At 46.7% G+C, this 19,321-nt stretch overlaps 1 protein-coding gene across 1 annotated transcript; it reads right to left on the reverse strand.

Moving 5' to 3' along the window:
- Positions 1-702: 702 nt before the first annotated feature.
- On the reverse strand, positions 703-13,218 carry FETUB (fetuin B). The gene is made up of 7 exons (XM_079978109.1): positions 12,916-13,218; positions 11,550-11,660; positions 9,450-9,537; positions 8,680-8,846; positions 7,389-7,502; positions 3,555-3,644; positions 703-1,858 (listed from the first exon to the last, which is right to left on the reverse strand). The coding sequence occupies exons 1-7, from the start codon at positions 13,150-13,152 to the stop codon at positions 1,286-1,288; spliced, it is 1,380 nt and encodes a 459-aa protein (XP_079834235.1). The 5' UTR covers positions 13,153-13,218; the 3' UTR covers positions 703-1,285.
- Between the last annotated feature and the right edge of the window lie 6,103 nt (positions 13,219-19,321).

Below are 19,321 nucleotides of genomic sequence, written 5' to 3' on the forward strand. Positions count from 1 at the left end.
TCCCGCTGCTCGGTCCCAGCGCCTGCCAACCTAGCAGTTCGAAAGCACCCCCGGGTGCAAGTAGATAAATAGGGACCGCTTGCCAGCAGGAAGGTAAACGGCGTTTCCGTGTGCGGCTCTGGCTCTGACTCTGGCCAGAGCAGCGATGTCACGCTGGCCACGTGACCCGGAAGTGTCTCCGGACAGCGCTGGCCCCTGGCCTCTTAAGTGAGATGGGCGCACAACCCCAGAGTCTGTCAAGACTGGCCCGTACGGGCAGGGGTACCTTTACCTTTACCTAAGCTTGGATCCTAGAACAATAGGCAGGTAGGATCCTAGAATGCAACAACTGGTTGGCCTGCGGGAAAAGACCAATCAGGCTCTAGGAGGGAAGCAGAATCAGCCAATCAGACAGGACTCATTGTGTAAAAAATGTATATAAAAGCCTGAGGTTTGGGGGGCAATTCAATCACTGTTTTACAAGCTGCAATAAAGAGCATGGAATCACTACAGGACTCTGAGTATATTTCAGAATATATGTCTCATCTCTCTCACTCTACATGACAGACACCTCCAGAACCTCCTGGTTTCCTCAGGCTAAACTGCCCCAAACACACACTTCACGGTTACCACCTGGACGCCTTGAGGTCTAGAGGCCTGCTTTGTTTCAAAGTGAAAATGAGAAAGGTCTGGTTTCCAAAACAGCCACTCAAGAGGCAGTAATGTCGCACCGCTCTTTTATTGAGTATTGTTAAGCTTCCTTGCAGCAGAGAAAACATCACTCTTCTCACATTCACAAGGACAAGGAGGTCAGGGATGGGCAGAGAAAAGAAAGGAAATACAGAAATCTCTGGCCACCATGTTGTTTAGATTCATGAAAATATCCCACCCCCCGCAGGGACTAAAGAATGCACAGCTGAGCTGTGAACGTTTGGGGCTTTTCAAGTGTTGCTTTTGGGATGCTATAAGGCCCAAGATGGGCTCCCTATTCACTGTCAGTCATCCCTCCCCTCTGTGGACTTTGGTCCAAACAGCATGGGGATACTATAAGAGGGAGCTCATTTGGCAAAGCACTCGTGCAAATCACTAACATTAGTACCACAAAGATTCCTCTGGTGCCCTTTGTGTCAATTCACTGCACAACCAGTTGGATATTTTTTTTAATTACCTTTTGTGGTGAGAGATTATAATGACCATCTTTTTCTCCTCCTCCCTCCCCTTCCTGGTCCAAAACTGCTCCTCTCATGCTGCGAGGATGCAGTACCACATGTTGAATAGCTTTTGGGGATTCTACAGTACCCAAACTTTAGGCCTTCTTGGGCTCTGGGGGCAATTTTATTGCAGGCCTTTGGGGCAGCTCGACGCCAGGGATAGTTATTGTGCTGTCTCCTGGACACGTAGCTGAGTTTGAAAACCCAACAGGGAACGCAAAGATGTTTGGCTTAGCCAGTGGTTTGCCCGGAGCACCATATATATCAGGGCGGTTGACTTGAGGGGTTCCTGTTGGGCTCTCTGCCCCGGGGAGAACGGGTTCCCCATCTAATTGTTCAGGTTGAATTTCTGGCAGGGAATGTAGAGATACATGTTCGTTTGAAGGAGGGAGAACAACCACACGGCCCGGTGTTTCTGGCTGGCCTGGTGGACTCTGGTGCTCATGCGAGTGGTTCCCGTGATGTTTGTGGTGGTGGCGGCGATGGCTGTGGCCGTGGCCGTGGCCGTGGCCGCGGCCATGACTGTGACCGTGACCATGATCGTGGCCATGGCCGTGTCCGTTCCCTTTCTGGTGATGGAGTTCTTCACTGCTTTTGTGATCTTCGCGGTGTCCTTCCTGCCCAGGTTTAGGTCCAGGTTGTGGATTCTGATCATCCGTGTCGAGTGGCTAATAGGGAAAAAAATATTAGAATTGTTCATTCTGAATCACTTTGCAATTTTTTCCCCATCTTTATATACATATGCATTTATTGGGACTTATCTTCCACCCAAAGCGGGTGGCGCTGTGCTCTAAACCACTGAGCCTCTTGGGCTTTCCGATCGGAAGGTCGGCGGTTCGAATCCGCACAACGGGGTGAGCTCCCGTTGCTCTATTCCAGCTCCTGCCAACCTAGCAGTTCAAAAGCACACCAGTTCAAGTAGATAAAAAGGTACTGCTGCAGCAGGAAGGTAAACAGCGTTTCTGTGCACTGCTCTGGTTTCCGTTGCACCAGAAGCGGCTTGCTCATGCTGGCCACATGACCCGGAAAGCTGTCTTGGTTCTACTGGTTGGTGACCAAGGCTTTCCTCTAGCTTCCGAGAGTGGATGGCACCCAGGGATTGGGCAGTGGGAAATTCGTGGCACATCCTCGCCTGAGAGCCTTCCCTGGCACCAGAGCTGATGTCTTTTCAGCACCAGGTGAAAAATACCATTTTGTTCTCCTGGAGGTTTTAAGCTCTGAGCTTTAACACATTCAATCTGGTGTTTTCAAAGGATATTCTTATTGGGGTTTCTGTTGTTGGCTGACTCTACCCAGTTTCATTTTCTGTTTATTCACATGCATCCTGCAAATCAAGTGCTTGAAGTAATATTGTTTTCTCCTGCTATAGAGGGTAGGACCATGGGCATAGCCAGGGGGATGCGGGGCGGGGGCAGCGGCCCTCCCCCAAATCAAGTAAATAAATAAACATAAAATACTTAACTAACTGACCATTCGTGTCACAGATAGTTCGGTCCTGCCCCCCCTCTAACAAAAGTCCTGCTCCCCCCGCAACATAAATACTGGCTATGCCAATGGGTAGGACCCAAACCAATGGATTCAAATTGCAAGAAAGGCGACTAAAAATTAGAAGGATCTTTCTAACGGGAAGAAATGTTTGACAGTGGAATGGGCTACCTCAGAAGGTGATGGACTCTCCTTCGCTGGAGGCTTGTAAACAGACGTTGGGTGGCCGTGTTTCAGGGATACCTTCGCTGTGATTTCTGCATTGCAGGGAGTTGATGACGCTTTAGACCCCCTCCAGCTCTACGAACCCATGATATAAATGCATTGCATATGCTAATTTACTGTGGGTTATTACTCCCAGAAAATAATGCAGCAGCTAGACTGGTGACTGGGAGTGGCTGCTGTGACCACATACCACCAGTCCTGAAGGACCTACATTGGCTCCCAGTACGTTTCCGAGCACAATTCATAGTGTTGTTGCTGACCTTTAAAGTCCTAAACAGCCTCGGCCCAGTACACCTGAAGGAGTGTCTCCACCCCCATCGTTCAACCCGGACACTGAGGTAGAGCGCCGAGGGCCTTCTGGCAGTTCCCTCTCTGTGAGAAGCAAGTTACAGGGAACCAGTCAGAGGGCCTTCTCGGTAGTGGCACCTGCCCTGTGGAACGCCCTCCTATCAGATGTCAAGGAAATAAACAACTATCTGACTTTTAGGAGACATCTGAAGGCAGCCCTGTTCAAGGAATTTTTCAATGTTTGATGTTTTATCCTGTTTTTAATATTCTGTTGGGAGCCGCCCAGAGCGGCTGGGGAAACCCAGCCAGATTGGTGGGGTATAAATAATAAATTATTATTATTATATGCCCGACTGAGCCACATACCTTTGGGGGGTAGAGTTCACACTGCGCACTGACATACTTCTGATGATCTACCTGGCTGTTCACCACCGAACCTCTGCACAGGCCTGTCTCCTACAAAATAAACCAGATCCCTCCATCAGCAAAGCACGAGCGATAAAAAAACAAGCCTGCCTAGACTTTAGGTTCTAATAACTAAAGCAGTCGTGGGGAACCTTTCCGTCCTTGGAGCGAATGTGATGGAGCTGGGATGGCCACAGGTCAACAATGTACTTCCAAGCACAATATTTTTCTCTGGCACCCGCAGGTTCCCATTCCCACACCTCTACTGAAATTAGGCTTGGCAGAAGCCTCCTTTAGCCAATGAAAGCCTAACTTGGGTGTGGGATGCAACTTGGGGGGTGAGGGAGGAGGTTGCAGCTGGGGTGTGGGGAGCTGTGGCATGTGCATGGCGCCTGCAACAGGTTCTCCAGGTTGCAAATGGGTCCATATGCCCAAAAAAGGTTGGCGACGCGTGTCTCAGTTGCGCATTCACCAGAGATTGAGAGACAGGGAGGGATAGTGGCAACCACGTGCACAAGTCCAACTGTGTAATAATAATAATAATAATGATGTGCATAGCGCCCTATACCCACAGTAGAAAGCCTGGAGGCTTAGGCAAACACCCAAAAGGGATGTGGGTGGTGCTGTGGTCTAAACCACTGAGCCTAGGGATTGCCGATCAGAAGGTCAGCAGTTCGTGATCATGGTATCTCCCCTGCCAGGTAAGAATTTGGGGTAGAATTTCAATGATCAAGATGTCGGTGCTACCAAAGATGTTATTTTTATTTCAGATGATTCCAATACTAAAAGGAGTGACTATTTTTAAGGAATGGCAAAGAATGATTTCAAGATATATCTGGCAGGGCAAAAAGCCGAGAATTAAATATAAATTACTAACAGATGCAAAAGAAAGAGGAGGCTTTGCCCTGCCAGATTTGAAGTTATACTATGAGGCATCATGTCTTTGCTGGTTAAAAGAATGGATAAAACTTAAGAATACAAAACTTCTTGACTTAGAAGGATTTGATAACAGATTTGGGTGGCATGCGCATCTATGGAAAGAAAAGAAAAAGGGTTACAAATCGTTTGAAAACCATATCTTCCGGAAATCGTTAATTGAAGTTTGGGACAGATACAAAAATATATTAGAAATGGGGATCCCACATTGGTTATCCCCATTAGAGGTTATAGGAGTCAAAAAAACTAATATGAGGAGCGGATGGATTACTTATGGAGATTTGGTGGTGAAAGAAGGAGAGAAATGGAGATTGAAACCATACGAGCAAGTAAAAGAACATGTATATGACTGGCTGCACTATTATCAGATAAGCGATATGTTCAAAAAGGATGTGAAAGGAAAAGGGTATAAAGAAAAAGATTCAAAATTTCAAACAGAAATTGTCAATAATGATTGTAAGATAATCTCAAAAATGTACAAAATGCTATTGGAATGGCACATGTTAGATGAGGAAGTAAAAGTGGTAATGATTCAATGGGCCAGAGATTTAGGATATAATATAGATATGGAAGATTGGCAAAAAATATGGAATGAAAATCTGAAGTTTACAGCATGTACTACGTTAAAAGAAAATGTTATGAAAATGGTATACAGATGGTATATGACACCAGCTAAATTAGCAAAAATGTACAAAACTTGTAACAAATGTTGGAAATGTAAAGAGAAAGAGGGTACATTTATTCATATGTGGTGGGAATGTAAGAAAGTGAAGGGGTTCTGGGAAATGATATATAATGAGTTAAAGAAAATGCTGAAATATAGCTTTGTAAAGAAACCAGAAACCTTCCTACTGGGAATAACTAGAAAGGAAATAAATAAGAGGGACTGTAAACTTTTTCAGTATGCAATAACAGCAGCGAGGATATTGAGGGCTCAAAAATGGAAACAAGAAGAAGTACCGACTTTGGAAGAATGGAGAACAAAACTAACAGACTATGCAGAACTGGACAAATTAACTGGAAAAATTAGATTCCAAAGAGATCATAAGTTTTTAGAGGACTGGGGAAAATTTAGAGAATATTTGAAAACGGTATGTGAGGAAGACACAACGCTAGTGTGTTTTAAAGAAGCTTTGTGAAAAAAATAAGGAATATTGCAAGAATGTAAAAGAGGATAGAAAGAATGTACTTAAAGGCAATACTAATATTAAGGAATGTGAAGATAGAAATTTAATTACGGATGATTGTCAGAGAAGTTGAGGGAGGTCCAATAAGTTAAAATATGTGATGTGAAAATTTGTATGATTGGAGATTTTATGAAAAATATAATAAAAAATTTATTTTAAAAAAACAAAAACCAGAAGGTCAGCAGTTCGAATCCCCGTGACGGGGTGAGCTCCCGTTGCTCGGTCCCTGCTCCTGCCAACCTAGCAGTTCGAAAGCACATCAAAGTGCAAGTAGATAAATAAGTACCACTCCGGCGGGAAGGTAAAAGGAGGTTCCATGCGCTGCTCTGGTTCGCCAGAAGCGGCTTAGTCATGCTGGCCACATGACCCAGAAGCTGTACACCGGCTCCCTCGGCCAATAAAGTGAGATGAGCGCGGCAACCCCAGAATCGGTCATGACTGGACCTAATGGTCAGGGGTCCCTTTAGGCAAACATCCAGGGCATGAATGGGGAATCTGGAGTTGTCAAGGACAGTTCTTCTTATGCTCTCTACTCATATCTTTGAAGAAGAAGGCTGGTGGTGGTGCAAAAATGTTCTGCTTCTGGGTTTGCCAAAGTTGAGTCTCCAGCTGTATTTGGACTGCAACTCCCATCATCCCTAGCTAACGGATGTCCCTTTCAACATCTATATGCAGCCGCTGGGAGAGATCATCAGGGGGTTTGGGCTGGGTGTTCATCAGTATGCGGATGATACCCAGCTCTACCTCTCTTTCAAATCAGAACCAGTGAAGGCGGTGAAGGTCCTGTGTGAGTGCCTGGAGGCGGATGGAGGTTGGATGGAGGCTAACAGATTGAGGTTGAATCCTGACAAGACAGAAGTACTGTTCTTGGGGGACAGGAGGTGGGCAGGTATGGAGGATTCCCTGGTCCTGAATGGGGTAACTGTGCCCCTGAAGGACCAGGTGCGCAGCCTGGGAGTCATTTTGGACTCACACCTGTCCATGGAGGCACAGGTCAAATCTGTGTCCAGGGCAGCTGTTTACCAGCTCCATCTGGTATGCAGGCTGAGACCCTATCTGCCTGCGGACTGCCTCGTCAGAGTGGTACATGCTCTGGTTATCTCCCGCTTGGACTACTGCAATGCGCTCTACGTGGGGCTACCTTTGAAGGTGACCCAGAAACTACAACTAATCCAGAACGCGGCAGCGGCCGCCAAGACCACATAACACCGGTCTTAAAAGACCTACATTGGCTCCCAGTACGTTTCCAAGCACAATTCAAAGTACTGGTGCTGACCTTTAAAGCCCTAAACGGCCTCAGTCCAGTATACCTGAAGGAGCGTCTCCACCCCCATCGTTCTACCCGGACACTGAGGTCCAGCTCCGAGGGCCTTCTGGCGATTCCCTCACTGCGAGAAGCCAAGTTACAGGGAACCAGGCAGAGGGCCTTCTCGGTAGTGGCGCCCTCCCTGTGGAACGCCCTCCCACCAGATGTCAAAGAGAACAACAACAACGAGACTTTTAGAAGACATCTGAAGGCAGCCCTGTTCAGGGAAGCTTTTAATGTTTGATGTATTAGAGTATTTTAATATTTTTTTTGGAAGCCGCCCAGAGTGGCTGGGGAAGCCCAGCCAGGTGGGCAGGGTACCAAAAAAAATAAAAAAAAATCAGCACCAAGTGAAGAAATACTCACAGCCGTTTCACGTGGGAGGAGTTTGCAATTGGAGATGTCGGGGACACCCTTGCCTTTGGTGCAAGATGTCTCCTGGATCGTATATTCTACTGAGTTCGAAGGCCCAATAACCCACTGTGCAAAAGGGCAGAGGCAACGTGTTAGAGCAGTCTGTGTCGTCTGGATGAAGTGCAAGCAAGATAGAAGACAACAGCCCTCTTACATTCCTGTTGGCCCTCCGCCTCGCTCCCCAGCAACTGGTGCAATTAATAATAATAATAATAATTTTTATTTATTTATATCCCGCCCTCCCCAGCCAGGGCCGGGCTCAGGGCAGCTAAAACCAAATATGAATTACAATAAAATTACAATAAAATGTAATAGAAACAACAACAACTACAACAACAAACAAACAAACAAACAAACAATTAAAATGCAGCTTAAAATGCAGCCTCATTTTAGTAGTAGCCCATAAATCAAGGCCATAAAGGGAGAAAACATCAGATATTCACCTGAGCTAGCTATCCATGCTGGTCCTACATGGGCCAGCAAAAAAGCCAAGGGAAAATTTATATACCAAATCCCATATAAGGGGTCAGAGTGAATCTAAGCCAAAGGCCAGGCGGAACAGCTTCGTCTTGCAGGCCCTGCAGAAAGATGTCAAATCCCGCAGGGCCCCAGTCTCTTGTGACGGAGCATTCCACCAAGTCGGGGCCAGGGCTGAAAAGGCCCTGGCCCTAGTTGAAACCAATCTAACCTCCTTGAGGTTTGGGACCTCCAAAGTGTTGTTATTAATGGACCTTAAGGTCCTCCATGGGGCATACCAGGAGAGTGCTACTTTTATATCCAATTTTTTCTCCAAGGAGTTAAAGCTTCTTCTCCTCTTCATTTTAACCTTACGACAACCCTGTGAGGTAGGTTAGACTGAGAGAAGGTGACCCTGTGAGCTTCATGGATGAGTGGGGCTTTGAACCCTGGTCTCCTAAGTCCTAACCATGCCATCATGCTGGTATTGGAAAGTATTGTGCCCCCAAACATGGAATTTCCAGTTATTCGTGGCTTATAGATAGCAAGAAGGCCTCTAGGCAACAAAATCAACTATCCTCTGACGAATGGTGGCGTGCGTGATGGAGAAAACTTCCCCTCTAAATGGCAACGCTGCAGTCTTCCAGGTATTTGTTAGACTCCAACTCCCATCAGCCAGAGTCAGCATGGCCAAGGACCAGGGATTATGGGAGTTGTGGTCCAGCGAGATCCAGAAGGCCACATGTTCCCTGTTCCTGCTTTCAAGGATGTCCAGTTGCAAACTTACCTGTGACCGTGCCTTGGTGACGTTGAGGAGGGCAAAATAATGAGCATGGTTGTTTTCTAAGTTGAATTTGTCAAGGCTCTCTGCTGCCGCCTCCTGGAACCTGGCTTCAGTTGGGTCCCCGGGAACTGGGCAGTCAGGACAAACTTTTGCGATAGCCCTTGATGAAACTATTTAGAAAACAAACAAGCATAGTTGGACTTGCACAGCTAAATGTTCCTTTACACAGGCCAGTAAATTAGTGGGCAAGCAGAAGTCGCAAAAGGCCTTTGCTTCTTAATCTTGTTAAATAAAGTCACATCTTTGGTTTGCTCATGGACCTTCAGTTTTATCGAGCATCCTTTCTGGTTTGTTACTTCCTATGTGTTACAATGGGGACCCGGGTGGCGCTGTGGGTTAAACCACAGAACCTAGGATTTGCCAATCAGAAGGTTTGAATCCCCGCGACGGGGTGAGCTCCCGTTGCTCGGTCCCTGCTTCTGCCAACCTAGCAGTTCAAAAGCACATAAAAGTGCAAGTAGATAAATAGGTACCACTCTGGCGGGAAGGTAAACGGCGTTTCCATGCGCTGCTCTGGTTTGCCAGAAGCGGCTTAGTCATGCTGGCCACATGACCCGGAAGCTGTGCGTCGGCTCCCTCGGCCAATAAAGCGAGATGAGTGCTGCAACCCCAGAGTCGGTCACGAGTGGACCTAATGGTCAGGGGTCCCTTTACCTTTACCTTATGAATTTCCTTACAAATGTTAATTCAAGCAAATGTATAGAAATACATACGTGGGCGTAAAACGCAGTCGTAGGAACCCAGCTGAGAAACGTTCCCGTGGTTATCAGCGTAAGCTGTTACTTTGCACTGCCCATAGACCTGGAGCAACAGAAAGGTAAGTGATGTTTGTAGAACTGATTTGTTTTGCCAAACCAGAAACCTTCACCTTTTGCAGACCAAGGAGTCAGCTTAGCCCCCAACTTGCAATGCAGAATCACTCCCCCCTTGCAAAATCTGATATTATTTTTATAATATAATATTATAATATTCTTATTTTTAATCTGAGTATCTGAAGAAGTGTGCATGCACATGAAAGCTTATACCTAGAACAAACTTAGTTGGTCTCAAAGGTGCTACTGGACATTTTTAATTTTTTTGTGTCTATTTGGACTGATATTATTTGTTATTACTTCTCTCTAGTTCTCCATGCATGCAAGTTTTTGTTTTTTTGTTTGTGTTTTGCAGTTTCCACTCAGTTTCACTGGCCTCAAAATGACAGTCTGTATTCCCTCCCCAATTTAGTCTGGATTTGCCCTTTCCCAGAAGTCACCAGTAAATTAAAACAACAACACTTCTGTGGCCAATGACCAATATATGATATTTCAGTGGCCTGTTTGCAAATTAAGCCCTCGCCTGGCAGTACTCTCTGGGCAGAATGATATATTACACCTCCCTCCCCAATGGGGCTACTCCAAAAAAGCAGGATCCTGCCCCCTTCCCACAGTCCCATATCATCTCACCACACTCTATACTGCCACTGACATCTGCTTCCCTCAGTAGAATTTTCTGTGTACTTGGTGAAGGTTTTGGGGGAGAGAAAGGGAACTGTGCAGACATGTGCAGAAGGTGGTTGATGTGAACCCCTTAACCTTTCTCGTGAAGCAATTCATATCTGAAATACTCTATAGATCTTTTCGGGTCGCACCTGGAGACATCACCAGAGCCTGATTTCGCAAAGCTCTTCCAGATAATTGTACAAAGTTATTTTCTTTTTAAAACCAGACTTGTTGCTAGGGCATAGGTTTTCAACCTTTTTTGAGCCCATGGCTCCCTTGACCAACTACATTCTTTCTGCGGCACCCTGTGCGGCTCAGGACCCCAGTTATTTCACTCCTTGCCTGCAGAGCTGGCAGCCTCTCATCCCTTTTTTGAACTCGCTCGCTTGTGGAGGGTTCCCGCAGCCTCCTCTCTTCTCCTTTCCCCTTTGGAGTCCTCTGAGCAGCCGCCGCCACTGCCCCAAAGAGAGGTGCCTCCTCACGCCACCCCACAGAGGCATGCAAAGAGGATGCCCCCAGCCTTAGCAACCTGACAGAGACTGGCCAAAGGTGATTGTGAGGCCAGAACCTTACTCCGAGGCCACATCAACTCCTGGAAACCAGAACCTCCTGGCCAGCCCCAGAGGACCATTCTCTTGTGGAGCTTGTAGCCAGGGCTGCAGCAACAAACAGCTGTGCAAGCCTTTGGGAGGCAGAGACAAAAGAATTCATCAGAGGAGGGAGGGAAGGAAAGGACAGAGGCCAGTGTTGCCCGTCGCACCCCTGACCATCATTCAAGGCACCCTAGGGTGCCACGGCACACTGGTTGAAAACCGCTGCTCTAGGGTGACAGCGAAATTTCATCCACTTTAATTGCACAGTGGGTGGTGCTGTGGGTTAAACCACAGAGCCTAGGGCTTGTCGATCAGAAGGTCGGTGGTTCGAATCCCCACAACAGAGTGAGCTCCCGTTGCTTGGTCCCTGCTCCTGCCAACCTAGCAGTTCAAAAGCATGTCAAAGTGCAAGTAGATAAGTAGGTACCACTCTGGCAGGAAGGTAAACGGCATTTCCGTGCGCTGCTCTGGTTCGCCAGAAGTGGCTTAGTCATGCTGGCCACATGACCCTCAAGCTGTATGCCAGCTCCCTCGGCCAGTAAAGCGAGAGGAGCACACAATTCCAGAGTAATCTGCAACTGGACCTAATGGTCAGGGGTCCCTTTACCTTTACCTTTTTAAGTTTCCCAGTATGCACTTGAATTCCTCCCACCAAATAGTGGCCGTCTGGAGGCATTCCTAGCTTAAAAACAAAACTTAGCGTATTCAGTCCTTTTCTGAACTTGGCAGATCAAATACTTACTGTCTCATGGGCGATTCTGAAACTGCAATCCTTTGCCTGTTTTCCGCTGAGAACGTGGCACACGGTTTCCAGCACATCCAAGGTGAGAAAATACTTAGAGACTTCAGGCTCCTATAGAAGACGAAAGACGATAAGAAGACGAAACCCTTTGCAGCACAAGACAGAGCAGAATTTGAAAAGGCAAGCCTGGCTGGCTGCCTTTCACACAAAACAATTTCTGTAGAACTAAGTAAATTTAACATTGATGTCAACAAAGTTATTCCATGTAAGTTTTGACTACAGCCTTAGACTTTCATTCTCCTGGGATTTCAAGGATCACAAAGATCCAAAATGCCTCCTTTTGCAACCATTTATTCAAAGAGCTGCTTCTTTTGCAACCACTTATTCAAAACCTTTATAGAACAGGGTCTCACAACTAAACTAGAAAGCCCCCCCCCCAATAAATAATGGCTCTTAGAGTTATGTTTTGGTGTTCTAAAAATGTATGCAGCCAGGTCCTCCTTTCTGAGAGCATATGCTAATCCCTGTTCTGGTGGTCAACAAAGAAGGTTTAAAGACTCTCTCAAGGCAAACTTTTAAAAATGTAGTATAAATACCAACAACTGGGAAACACTATCCTGCGAGTGCTGCAATTGGAGAACAGCCTTTACCAAAGGTGTAAAGGCTTTGAAGACACTCAAACTCAGGACGAAAGGGAGAAAGGTGCTAAGAGAAAGGCACACCTGGCAAACCTTCACCATGATCAACTCCCATCCGGAAACCTATGTCCCCACTGTGGAAGGATGTGTGGATCCAGAACTGGCCTCCACAGTCACTTACAGACCCACTGTTAAAACTGTGTTTATGGAAGACAAATCTTACTTGGCTACAAGCGATCGCCAGAGAAGAAGATATGATAATAGCACCCAGGACTATTGCATCCGCCCCAACACTTGCTTATTCCTCAGTTTCTCCTCTTTTAAAATGGAGCAATTCTCAGCTAGAATTCAGTAAATATTATACAGGCTGCAGCTTTCATTCTGCACAACTGAAGCCACGGAGAGGCCAGAGCTGGAAGATGCAGGCAGATCTGGGATGGGCTGGAGCAGAAGTTTTGAAGCAGAGGTTGGTTGGCCATCTGCCTAGCTGAGATTCCTGTATTCTAGGGGGTTGGACTAGATGACCATTGGGATCAATTCCAGCTCTGCAATTCTACAATTCCAACATCAGGAGGGCAACATGTCAGCTACTCCTGGTTTGGAGTGACCACTCAATAGATAGGACAATGGCTCCCCCTTATCTCCCCCTCTTTTATCTGATGTTTTGGAAGGTGGTTGTCCCCGACTGCAATGTAGAGAGTAAAGTCAGAACCAGGGTAGCTGCTTACCTGCGGAAGTTGCCGGGCATCAAAGATTCGCTGAAGACCAAGCACGTACCCCTTTTTTTCATGGGAATTGATCCAGTCTAGGGCCTGAGCTGCAGCTGCTTTGACTACAGAATTATTGCACCCTGGGGAGAGCAGTCCTGTCAGTGGTGGTCTTGGTAGCTGTCCTGGACGAGGTGGAAGACCAGCTAAGGAACACAATACCTGTATTCCGACCAGGAAGGAAATTAAAAGGGCCATTTTGAAAAGGCCTGGGTTCCAGGGAGGGAGATTCTGCAGCCCCTCTGGAAGAGCAGGCTTTGCAGTACACTCAGGTTTCTTTATATACTTTTGAGGTAAGTCACTAATATTTGCTCTTCTTCCTCACCGTGGCCAACACCTTTGAACCTGGACATGCAAACTGCAAACAGTGAGTCAATGATTAGAAGGTTGTGTTCACAGGCTGAAAATGTGATTTTCTAACCAGCTCTGGACCCGTGTCCTTGGCTTCAGATTGAAGTCCGCAGAAAACATCTAGCAATAATGGTGCCAAACTAACCACTTGTTATATAAATTCTGGGCAGGGGCCGGATACAAGAAGATCTGTGGTGCAATCCTTCGCAGGTTTACCAAGAAGCAAGTCACACTGTTTCTGATGAGGATGTTCTGTTACACACCAGAGGCAAGTGTGTTTAGGAGCGCGGCCTGGAAGCGAACTTATTACCTAACCAATGCACACTTTACAAGTGTTGGTGCTGACCTTTAAAGCCCTAAACAGCCTTGGCCAAGTATACCTGAAGGAGTGTCTCCACCCCCATCGTTCAGCCCGGACACTGAGGTCCAGTGCCGAGGGCCTTTTGAAGGTTTCCTTAGTGCGAGAAGTGAGGTAACAGGGAACCAGGCAGAGGGCCTTTTCGGTAGTGGCGCCCTCCCTCCTATCAGATGTCAAGGAAATAAACAACTATCTGACTTTTAGAAGACATCTGAAGGCAGCCCTTTTTAATTTTTAATGTTTGATTGTTTTATCATGTTTTTAATATTCTTTTGGGAGCCACCCACAGTGGCTGAGAAATCCAGTCAGATGGGCCCTATACGGCCTAGGGCCCTCGTACCTACGGGACCGCCTCTCCTGGTATGTCCCACAGAGGAACTTATGGTCTTCAAATAAAAACACCTTGAAGGTCCCAGGCCTCAGAGAGGTTAGGCTGGCCTCAACCAGAGCCAGGGCCTTTTCACTACTGGCCCTGACTTGGTGGAACGCTCTGTCACAAGAGACAAGGGCCCTGCAGGACTTGACATCTTTCCGCAGGGCCTGCAAGACAGAGCTGTTCCACCTGGCATTTGGTCAGGGCGCAGCCTGACTCCCTCCTTTGGCAATCTTTACAAAACTTTAGTTTATGGTTGCCATCAATTTTGATTTTAATTAATTTTTATAATGTTTTTAATGTTGTACTGTTTTAGTGTTGTTAGCCGCCCTGAGCCCGGCTTCGGCTGGGGAGGGCAGGATATAAATAAAATTTATTATTATTATTATTATTATTATTATTATTATTAAGAAGAAGAAGACTCTCAGTGGGAGATTGTGGCGAGAATGGGAGGAAAACACCGTTTGCCACCCCTAAAAGTCATGTTAACTTATCACTGCCAGACTATCTAGAACCACAGAACTGTGTAGTTAGAAGGGACCATGGGAGTCATCTCTGATATGTGGGTGTCATGATCTGGGTCCCAGGTAGATGGGACCCAGGTAGATGTCATGAGACCCAGGTAGATGTCGTGGCCCAGGAAGTATGTCAGAACCAAGCACACCAATGCTCTCTGTCTTTTGCTGAGACTGCACCCACCATGGGCCTCTCACTTCACCTTATCAGGTCAGTAAAACATGTCAAGAGCTCGCTGGCCTTCTGCAGAAGACTGGGGGCTGGCATCGATGCCAGGAGAACCATAAATTCTCCTGACCCATGCAAGTCTTCATGTAGCAGATAGCAGAAAAGGGCACATTTTGTGTGACCGTTGCTTAAAGAAACTCATTGCCATAGCAATCAGTGCTCTGATGGTGTTTCCTGCTTGGAAGGGGGTTGGACTCAATGGCCCTTGTGGTCTCTTCCAACTCTATGTTTCTATGATTCTATGATTCAATTAGGAGCAGGCTGTTCTGACCGGTGAAATTTGTTTTAAGCGTCCACAAGCTGTCCATGCGTTCTGTTATCCAATCATATTGCTGAAAAGGATCATGCACGAGGTGATCCCGCTTTTTAACATCTTTATGCGCCCCCTCGCCCAGCTTGTCCAGAGTTTTGGGCTGGGTTGCCATCAGTATGCCGATGACACCCAACTCTATCTGTTGATGGATGGCCATCCTGACTCGGCCCCAGACACACTGACCAGATGTCTGGAAGCTGTGGCTGGATGGTTACGTGGGAGCCGGTTGAAGTTAAATCCTTCGAAGACAGAGGTCCTCTGGCTGGGACGGGGCGATATGGGATTGAGGGGGCAACTCCCATCTCTTGCGGGGGTGCAATTAGTGCCAGCATCGTCCGTTAAGAGTTTGGGTGTAATCTTCGATACCTCCCTCTCTATGGAGGCGCAGATTACAGCTATAACAAAGGCAGCATTTTTTCATCTCCGCCAAGCTAAGCAGTTGGCTCCTTATCTCTCTCGCCCTGACCTAGCCACTGTGATCCACGTGATGGTCACCTCCAGAGTGGATTATTGTAACTCGCTCTATGTGGGGCTACCCTTGAGACTGACCCAGAAACCCCAGCGGGTGCAGAATGCCGCGGCGAGACTCCTTGTGGGGTCTTCGCTACGAGATCACATTCATCCGGTCCTATACCAGCTGCACTGGCTCCCGGTGGAGTACAGGATCAGGTTTAAGGTGCTGGTTTTAACCTTTAAAGCCCTATACGGCCTAGGACCCTCGTACCTACGGGACCGCCTCTCCTGGTATGTCCCACAGAGGAACTTACGGTCTGCAAATAAAAACATCTTGAAGATCCCAGGCCACAGAGAGGTTAGGTTGGCCTCAACTAGAGCCAGGGCCTTCTTGGCCGCGGCTCCAATCTGGTGGAACGCTCTGTCACAAGAGACTAGGGCCCTGCGGGACTTGACATCTTTCCGCAGGGCCTGCAAGACAGAGCTGTTCCACCAGGCCTTTGGTCAGGGCGCAGCCTGACCCCCCTCCTCTGGCAATCTGCACAGAATTTTGCTTAATGGTTGCCATCAATTTGATTTTAATTAATTTTTTATAATGAAATGTTTTTAGAATCGTTGGATTATTTTGATTGTTGTTAGCCGCCCTGAGCCCAGCTTCGGCTGGGGAGGGCGGGATATAAATAAAATTATTTATTATTATTATTATTATTATTATTATTATTATTATTATTATAGTGTCTTCAATTTTGTATTCAGGGTCCAGAATTTGGAGAATTCCTCTGGATCACTTATTCTCGCTGTGGCCCGCGATAAATACGAACTCTCCACGATGCTGCTGCCTTTATTTGGCTAAAGAGGACCAGCGTACATCCAGACCCCCCTTTGTAGGGTAACAGTCCAATCCACTGCAATGCAATGCAAGCATCTTTTGCCCAACATGGGGCTCACAAACCCATGACCCTGAGGTTAAGAGGCTCATGCTCTACTCAAATCTTAGGCATTTTTGTTTTGCTTACTCCCAGCTACATCAAAGGCTGTTACCTTCACTTTAAACCAGCTGAATTCTGCTGAAAACATGTGGCCATGTTAATAACCAGCAAATCATTTCCCACTTTTTAATGTTGGAAATGTGGCCAAAAAAGAGAGAAAGACCAAAAAAAGAGAGAAAGACCACATTGGAGAGCCAGTGTTGTGTAGTGGTTAAGAGCGGTGGACTCGTAATCTGGTGAACCGGGTTCGCTTCCCTGCTCCTCCACATGCAGCTGCTGGGTGACCTTGGGCCAAGTCACACTTCTTTGAAGTCTCTCAGCCCCACTCACCTCACAGAGTGTTTGTTGTGGGGCAGGAAGGGAAAAGGAGAATGTTAGCCGTTTTGAGACTCCTACGGGTAGTGATAAAGCGGGATATCAAATCCAAACTTTTATTTTTATTTTTATTTTTACATTGCAATTCTAAAAAGGTTTATTTACCCAAATCCTACATGTGTTTGTTTTACATACTCTCAGGTACATAAAAGTTGTTTACCTGCCCCTGATGTTACTTGAGCAGTTATCTGTCCAATTATACAAATGAACTTGCAGCCTTTGGAACATGGCAGTCTAGAACTGTAGCCAGAGAACTGGGGCTCTTATTCCCTCCCCTTGAGGGAGGGGGATTTTTTTCCTACTGCTGCTGGACATGCCTTGGAAATTGGGTGGACATCAGCAGCGGCAGGGAGCTCTCTTCCCTCCTTCCCCCCAAAAAGTACATTCTGTTCCAAGTGCTGTTGTGCTGCAGAAATAAGGGGGAAAGGTCACTCTTGCCCCATCTATTGACCAAAGGAACAAGGATTACCAATTGCGATTCAAGCAAGAACATTAGCAAAAGAAGATCAACCTGGCCATATCAGTACTATGTTAAGTTCACCTCCTTGTTCTGGCCCTGAAGCACAGATCTTCTTCCTCTGCCTTTCTGGTCCACTTCCCTTCCGTTGTGTCTGTTTAGGCAAAATAGAGTGGTACTACGACTTCCCTAGATCTGGACACTATACTTCTGTTGCTGCAGCCTAGTATAGCATTAGCCTTTTTTTGCTGCTGTATCACAATGTTTACCCATGTTAAGCTTCTGGTCCGCCAAGACCCTGAGATTCTTTTCACATATACTGCTGGAAAGCCAGGTGTCCCCCCCTCATACTATATTTGTGCAGCTGGTTCTTCCTAAGTGTGCAACTTTAAATCAATATCATTTATACAAAATGTAATTTCTTTCAAAAATAATGATAGGCAGGATGAAAAGTGTTTCTTTTTTAACTAAACAAATTCAGTTCATAGCATCTTCTGGCAACAGAGTTAGGTGAAATCTTGGGGAGGCATTGCTCATTGGAGAAGACTGCCTTAAATGATGGACTAATGACCTCCCCCCAATCTGCATAATAATGTTAAAGGTTTGGAGGTCAGTGTGGGTCCCTTTGAAACCTGTGATCCTGAATAGCTGAGGTCAGAATGTATAAGAGGAAATGAACCAGCCGAACCAGTTCCTTTGTTAAGGTAATGGCTTCAGCTCGCTTATTAAGTACCACCATTTACATGTCCAAAGAGGCTTCCCTGTTGCCATAGAGACATACAGGTAGGCCTTTACTCACCTGGCTGGATGTCATATCACCACCACCACCATCATTTTATTATTTACACCCTGCCCATCTGGTTGGTGGCTTCCAGCACATAATAAATCATCAAACATTAAAATCTTTCCAATTCAGGGCTGCCTTCAGGTGTCTTCTAAAAGTTTTGTAGTTCTTTATCTCCTTGAGATCTGATGGGAAAGCATTCCACAGGGTGGGTGCCACTACCGAGAAGGCCCTCTCCCTGGTTTCCTGTAACTTCACTTTTCACAGTGAGGGAACCGCCAGAAGACCCTCGGAAGTGGACCTCAGTGTCCAGGCTGAGTGATGGTGGTGGAGATGCTTGTTCAGGTATACTGGGCCGAGACCGTTAGGGACTTTAAAGGTCAGCACCAACACTTTGAATTATTGTGCTTGGAAATGGTGAAGATCCTTTAGGACCAGTGTTATATGGTTCTGGTGGCTATTTCCAGTCACCAGTCTAGCTGCGGTAAGAATGGGCGAAGCGGGGCTGTGTGTGAGTTTGGGGCAGATGCTGGAAGCTGGGAGACAGAGGCTTATCTTGCTCGCTGCTGTGTCTTGGGGCCTAGAAATCCAACAGGGAAGCAAGACCTGTTGGAGTGTTAATGCTGTGAGCCTCTCCATCCTACGCTCAGATTGTATTTACAGTCATATCACTTGTTGCGCTAGGTTCATGTTGCGTCTTTTTGGCTTGCGAACACGGCAAGCCACGGTATACACTTCCGGGTTTCACTGCGCGTGCGCAGAAACATCCTGCACGCTATGCGCATGTGCAGAAGCGTTCTGCACACTTCACACATGCACAGAAGTGCTCTATTGCGCTCTGTGCTTGCGCAGAAACGCCGTTCTAGTTGCAGACTTTTCAGAACGGATCGTGTCTGCAACTAGAGGTACCACTGTATGTGTAAATAAAACCACATACCCTAAAGACATTACAGTCTCTGTTGACCTACATTCCAAGGAAACTGAACCCTGGAGTTTCCTTTCGCTTGGAGACTGGGGTACATGCGACAGTATGTTCAATCCTTTATATCAGGAGAGGGAAACATCTGGCCCATCAGATGTTGCCTAACTGAATCTCCCACCATCCTTGGGAAATGCCACACTGCCTGAGGGCTGATGGGAGTTTAGAGGCGGAAAAAAAGGCGAGGAGCA

Source organism: Podarcis cretensis, assembly GCF_951804945.1.
Source record: "Podarcis cretensis genome assembly, chromosome: 5".
NCBI classification, from domain to species: Eukaryota; Metazoa; Chordata; class Lepidosauria; order Squamata; family Lacertidae; genus Podarcis; species Podarcis cretensis.

Bases quoted from the DNA above. Each gene is read 5' to 3' on its own strand.
- FETUB (XM_079978109.1), bottom strand. From the start codon at position 13,152: ATGGCCCTTTTAATTTCCTTCCTGGTCGGAATACAGGTATTGTGTTCC. The intron at 8,847-9,449 runs GTATGTATTTCT...TTTTCTAAATAG, and splicing joins CGACTGCGTTTTACGCCCAC to TTTCATCAAGGGCTATCGCA. The intron at 1,859-3,554 runs GTATGTGGCTCA...TTTCCCTATTAG, and splicing joins GTGAACTCTACCCCCCAAAG to CCACTCGACACGGATGATCA.